Source organism: Brassica napus, chromosome A5 (assembly GCF_020379485.1).
Source record: "Brassica napus cultivar Da-Ae chromosome A5, Da-Ae, whole genome shotgun sequence".
Lineage (NCBI taxonomy): Eukaryota > Viridiplantae > Streptophyta > Magnoliopsida > Brassicales > Brassicaceae > Brassica > Brassica napus.
This window is the reverse complement of record NC_063438.1, coordinates 17,979,607-17,986,779: the sequence shown is the minus strand read 5'-3', so window position 1 is coordinate 17,986,779 and position 7,173 is coordinate 17,979,607. Positions and strand designations below refer to the sequence as shown.

The window sequence follows — 7,173 nt, the reverse complement described above, 5'->3', positions numbered from 1 at the left end:
CAAAATAACATTTTTTATTTTGAAATTTTTTTAAAAAAATTATTTTCTAAATTTGAAATCCTATCCCCAAAATCCCACTCCTCAACTCTAAACCCTAAACCCTAAACCTTAAACCCTAAACCCTAGACCATAAATCTCACCTCTTAACTTTAAATTCAAATGTCTAGATTAATTAAACTTATGTGTATAATTGTATATTTACTTCTTTTGCTAAAACATTTATGTCTATTTTGGTCATTTTTATTTTTAAAGTCTATATTTGTGACAAAAAACAAATTTAGGTCTAGCCTAGATAATTTCTTAAAAATGTTTAATAATACCCATTGAGAAAATAAATTTGATCGTGAATTATTTATCCTAAATATTCGTATGTCAATGCTCTTTTAAAAATCCAATTTTATCAAATTGTACAGGTGTTACAAAAAAAAAACAAATTGTACAAATCTATTTTTATGAATATATATTATTAAAACATAGATAAAATTTTAAAATTAATTTTATTACTACATATTGTATTATGAATTATATACATTTCAATAACTGATTCATTATTATTAATAAAATAAAATAAATAAAATAATATTTTATATCAACATATTAAATCAAATTGGATTACATATCTTTTTTTTTTTTTTCAACAAAGAAGCAAAACTAGACTAAGTAGATTCCTGAGCCGAGAATCATCTCGGAGGAACGGAGTCAACATAAACCATAGCAGAAAGCTGAGTCCTAGCACCTCGTGCTAGCTTATCCGCCATCGTTTTTTGTGCCTTTGGAATATGCTGAATAGTGAAAGTAGGGAAGTATTCCTTACATCGTAGAAACTCTTCCATGTGAGTAGTGAACGCCGGCCATTCTGTTGGAGTAGACACCATCTTCACCAACTGTGAGCAGTCTGTTGCAAACACCACCTCTGAGATATGTAGGGTCTTCATGCACTCCATCGCCCATATTAAAGCTTCACATTATGCATGTAAAGGTGATAGACTCCTGCGAATAGATATTGCACCCATCATAGTATCAGTGGATCTTTCGTCTCTGTAGAACCATCCTTGCCCTGTAAAAGGATCTTGTTCCTTCCATGCACCATCAACATAACATCGGTTTACCCCTTGTAAATTAGGACTCCCACCAAAAGAAGACCCCTGTTTATACCCTCTTTAATCTGTGCCTCAGCCCATAAAGTGCCTTCTATCTCCGCAGTCCGAAGAAATTGAGGAGGACTTCCAATTTTATTATTAAAAAACTTAGCATTACGGTTTTTCCAAATATACCACAATATCCACGGGAAATATCTTAAATCTGGTTCTTTTGGTAACCGCCAAAATAAATAATCCGTATTGGTAAAAAGAGATTGAGTAGGGAAAACTCCCGGACGTGAAGGAATATTAGATAAGGCCCATGTTTGGCGCGCAATGGGACATTCAAAAAGCACATGATTAATCGATTCATCTTCTGCACCACATATATGACATTGTAAATCACATTTGATCCCTCGGGAATGAAGGTTCTTTGTAACTGGTAGACTACCAGAGATTATTTGCCACACAAAGTGTTGTAATTTTGGCGAGCATTGAAGTTTCCACGCATGAGCTAACAAAGGTTTAACATTGGAGCCCATATCACTGTGTCGAGATCCTAAATCAGGATATAATATTTCTGTACGGTATCCCGATTTAACAGTATATCTGCCATGATCCGTAAACAACCATCCATATGAGTCCGGTTTTGGATTTCGGCTAATAGCTAAACTCTGTATAATACTTACATCATCCTTGTGAACATATGCATTGAGTAAATCTAGATTCCAAGAGAGATCTACTGGATTAATTAAATCCTCCACTTTAAGTAATGGATTCAAATATTGATTCTGAAGTTTCTGAATTGCTGACCTCGGGCGTTGAGCGGGGATCCAGGGATCATTCCATACTGAGATGCTTGAACCTGTTCCCACTCTTTTGATTAGCCCTTTTTTAACCAGAGATCTAGCTGAAGTAATACTTCTCCACCCATAAGAGGGAGAATATGAACGTATAGGATCCATTGGATTTGATTTCCTATAATAACGTCCTTTAAAAACCTTTGCAAAGAGAGATTCAGGTTTGTCAATTAGCCTCCATAACTGTTTAGCTAATAGGGCTGTATTGAAGTTTTGAATATCTCTAAAGCCAATGCCACCCTCCTTCTTATCTATGCACATTTTGTCCCACGAAAACTAGTGCAGCCCTTTCTTATTTCCACTGCCACTCCACCAAAAATGAGAAACCACACTCGTTAGTTTCTTGGTAACCGTTTTGGGTAAACGAAAACAGGACATCACATGAGTTGGCATAGGTGATGCCACTGATTTAATTAAAACTTCCTTTCCCCCCTTTGTAATAAACCGAATTGTCCAATTATTAACTTTATTATTTACTCTTTCATGCAGAAAACCAAAAATTTGAGTCTTTGATCCACCCAAACTATCAGGGATTCCTAGGTAAGTTCCCATTCCTCCTATTGTGGTGATACCCAAAACCTGTTGGACCTCCATTCGTGCCAGATCAGGAACCTTATGTCCGAACTGAAGTGACGATTTCGCAAAATTTATTTGCAGCCCCGATGCTCTCTCATAATCTTTCAAAATCTGTAATATAACCCCACATTCTTGCCTATTAGCTTTGCAGAAAAAAAGACTATCGTCTGCAAACAGTAAGTGTGAAATTGCCGGACTACCACGCGCAATTTTCAGGCCTGTTAATAGTTTTGCTTCTTCATTTTTCCTAATATTTGAAATTAGTGCCTCAGTACACAAGATAAATAAATAAGGTGATAATGGATCCCCTTGCCTTAATCCTCTGTTTGGGACAATGTGTCCTTTTGGCTGGCCATTAATCAGAACCTTATATTGGACTGAAGAAACGCAAGCCATAATTCTAGATACCCAACGCTGGGCAAAGCCCAATTTTAGTAACATCGCCTCAATAAAAGGCCATTCAACCTTATCATAGGCCTTACTCATGTCCGTCTTTATAGCCACGAACTTCTCCTTGCATGATTTGTTCGTTCTCAACCCATGAAACATCTCCTGAGCAATCAAGATATTATCTGAGATCAGCCGCCCAGACACAAAAGCTGATTGTGTTTCAGAGATTAAGTTTGGCAATAACCCTCTCAGCCGCTGAAAAATCACCTTTGCAATAATTTTGTAACCCACATTACATATCAATCACTCATCTGTCAAGGGTTAACTTTAAGTTTTAGAGGGTCTTTTGCGGATTTCATCGGGTAATTGATAGTTCTTAAAACCCAAACATGATTATATATCATAACACTGGGTTTAGCAGTTCAACTAATGATTCGGATCGGATATAAAAGAAGCTGATTTAAATACAAAAAATGTTAAAATAGAAAAAAATCATTTTAAATTAACAAAACATTTGAAACTATTAATGAGATAATATTCCGTATTTTAAAACGCCAATCAAAATCTAGTTAAACAATTAATAAAGAAGAATCATATTAGCTGACAATTAAAACAAATCAAGAAACTAATATTTTCCACTTCATAATATAAAGATTTGAGAAAGGTGAAAATGAACAAATTAATAACCTGCTTTAAACTCAAGTAAACAAAAACAATAAGAAACTAGCAGAAAATCTCAACCTCTGTACAATGGAGACCTTTGTTGAAATATCATCTTCGATTGCCGAAAAACCTTACTCGGGCTCGGAAAACTCCACCCCTTCCCTTTTCCCGTCGCCGGAGGGTATTTCATATCTCCCACGACCGCAACAGATCTCGACTTCCTCATGATCGCCGGCTTCGTATCTCCTCCTCTGTTTCCCATCAACATCCTCCAAAACGACACCGTTTTCCTACTCAGCCCACGAGCCGGTTCAATACCCGACCCGGAATCGTCAACTGTATCCGGTTTAATCGGAACCGCCATCGATTTTGATCTCCGAAACGCCGGTTCGCATTCGATCAAACTCGCGACTTGACCTACGGACCCGCTCCCAGGGAAACTAAAAGCAAAGAGGGAGAACGAAGAGGAAGACGAAGAAGACGACGGAGAGAAACACACGGCGGCGCGTGAGCTACAGGAGCATGGTATATCGGTAGCACAGTCAGGGCAAAGGGAAGAGAGTCGTTCGTGGAGACAGAAAGGGCAAACGCCAATAAAACCGCGTTTTGAAAAGTGTTTGGGACATTGCGAAAAGCCATCTTCGTCCATGTTTTTTTTTTCCTTTACAAAAATTTTCTCGCGTTTCTCTTCACTTTCTCGGAGTTTGAAGAAGTGGGAGAGAACACGAAGGAATAGAGCTTTTATAAAGTGTTTACTCTGCGTTTTAACGGCGTTTACTCTGCGTTTTAAAGTCCATTATTGATTAATTATACGGTGCGTTTCATGTTTAATGTTATTTACGTTTTCTGCCAACTTCGTATTCAGTTCATTCACGTGCGGCATGATGACTTTGGATTATTAAATGAAACGAATTGAAATTTATTTATATTTAAACTATAACCAAAATTCAGAAAAGAAAAATTCAAATTCAGATTTTTTTTGTAGAGAATTTATGGTTCAAATTCAATTTCGTAAGGTTTATATGCATATTTTTTTCTGGACCAGAGTCAAATACTCAAATTCATAAGTTTTGAATATAATTAAATGCTGATAGTTTTAGTTATTTCTTTCAAAATTGTTCTGTAAAATCAAACCTAACGAAATAAGATTTGTTCCTAACCACAGAAAAAAAAAGATTTGTTCCTAACCAAATAAAGTTTGTTATCAATTCTATGAAAGTATTGTTTTCAGAAAAAAATCTATGGAAGTATTGATGCGCGCCATTTTTAAATTTAAAATTTAAAAAGAGATATAAATGTTGTAGATTGAGTTATCTTAAAATCTAGAAATTGATTTAACAAGTGCACGAATCAAAATATTTGACGTGTAGATATAAAATCATGTACGTGCTTAGACAAAGACAATTCCGAGTTATGGAGACAAGCTTACTTGGAAAAAAAGCGACATCCGTCTAAGACTATCTCCAATGGTTTTCCTCATTTTTTTCCCTCAAAATGAGTTTGTGATTTGTTCTAATGGTTCCCCTCATTTTCTTCCTCAAATCTTATTATATTCATTTTTCAACTTTTTATATATTGCAAAGAACACCTTTATTTTATAAGATTTTAGATTATACTCATTTATTTTTAAATTATACAATTTAACCAAACTTCAACTTGTAAAAAGCAAATATTTATTACATTAATAAAAGTACATAACAACATACAAAGTAATAGTAGAATTTTACTTAAACAGTACTATTACTATATTTTTCCCACAAATGATCAATCAATGCATTTCGAAGAGAGAAATGAGCTTCTTTATCCTTGATTTGTCTAAACCGACTCAAAAACTTTTGGAATCGGATAGTTTCATCTTCAGCTATTTCAACTTCCGGAGGTGAAACTTCTCTTCCAACTACAATTGGTGCATCGAGATCACGCTCATCTTCAATTATCATGTTGTGTAAAATTACACAAGTAAACATTATGTCATGAATCACATCTTTCATCAATATTGTATTAAGTTTGTCTTATGTTTAGAGTTGTTAAATGTTGTATTAAGTTTGTTGTGTTTTTTTTTTAACTTTGTATAAGTTATTTATCTCAATGGTATTGTTTTCTATTTTATTTTTTAAATTATATAGTATAATTTATAAAATTATAAATTGCATTTTAGTAATTAATTATTGGTAATTCTATTTTAAGAAGTTTAATCAGTATATACATATTGGGTATAAAGTTATAAAAGTTATGTTTAGTGTTAATGTTTTGTTTATGCATAAAATAAAGATTGTCATAAAATAAAGGATCATTATGTAAATAAAAAAAGCTTGACATCAAAATGAAGTTGTGAATAGTGTTCCCTCAAATTTGATGGAATACTGTTCAAATACTCATTTTTTTCCTCAAAATGATGTACCATTGGAGATGAGTTTCCCTCATTTTTTGATATTTTCCCTCATTTTAAGCACCAGTAGAGATGCTCTAAATATTTTAGATCACAGGCACAGCGACTTGGTTCCTTGGCAAAATGCTAATGGAAAGTAATCTTAACACATAAAATTGTTGGACGAAAACAAATATAACTCGTCAATTTGGTATATTCGCGTAAAACTTTATACGCATAGACAAACACAGTTTTCTTTCTTGACAAAATGAGAATACTAGATTAATTTTTTTTCTTTCTCGTAATTGTGATAGATTATAATAAAATAAACATTACAAATTCATATGTTTTTTTAAACATGTTAAGATTGCATTACCATTTTCAAGGTCTTTTATAAAAAGTACAAAAATATACAAATATCATAGTAGAATAAACTATAATTACAACAATAAATAACACTGTTACACGATTACTAAACCTAAAAAAAAAAGAAATCCAGTAACGCAGAAGCGACACACGTTATGGATACTCAATGTTGAGACGACCTTTATAATATGAATCACGAGCTGGTAGATATTGGATTTCCCAAGCTCGCTTCCAAAAGATCACCCACCACGAAAATCCAATTATGTTCATCAAGCACGAACACCACCACGAGACCAGAAATTGCGATAGACGAAAATAGAGATTTCTCCAAGATAGGGATACTGAGCAACTAGCATTTGTCGAAGATCAGCCATCATTTCACCAACTACCGGAAGCAGCCTCCTCTGCTCTTCTTTACCAAAGCTCACCAACTAGAAGTAACCAAATGTTGTAGGCCAAGTCTATTTAAAAACAGCTGATGTTTTAAATTAAATTAATTATTTCTATTTACAACATTTGGTTACTTCTATTCTTTGATTTTCTAAGTCTCTTATACTCACAAGCATTCCCAATCTTTTTATTCTCTTGAATAAGCTCTTAAATTCTCCAACATTCTTACTTCATTTAATATATATTCTCACAAACAAGTTCATGTCTGCATTGGTCAACAAGAACCTGGTTTTTGATTATTTCGGATTTTTGTACATTTTATTTACTATCTCTTATTAGTACGAAATAGATCTCTAACCTTCTAATTTATAGGTCTTTTTCTTTTGAACTGTGAGTCCAAACTGTCAGTTAAAAACAGATTTTTCAATTCTTTTCTTAGAAATCTAACAAATACTATACAGACGGATTAACATTGTCTTAA

The 7,173-nt window shown here is 33.7% G+C and overlaps 1 protein-coding gene across 1 annotated transcript; it reads right to left on the bottom strand.

Moving 5' to 3' along the window:
• Positions 1-3,527: 3,527 nt before the first annotated feature.
• Positions 3,528-4,361, bottom strand: BNAA05G18000D. The gene has a single exon (XM_013869518.3). It carries the CDS (start codon positions 4,215-4,217, stop codon positions 3,642-3,644), a length of 576 nt encoding a protein of 191 aa, XP_013724972.2. The 5' UTR covers positions 4,218-4,361; the 3' UTR covers positions 3,528-3,641.
• Positions 4,362-7,173: the final 2,812 nt, after the last annotated feature.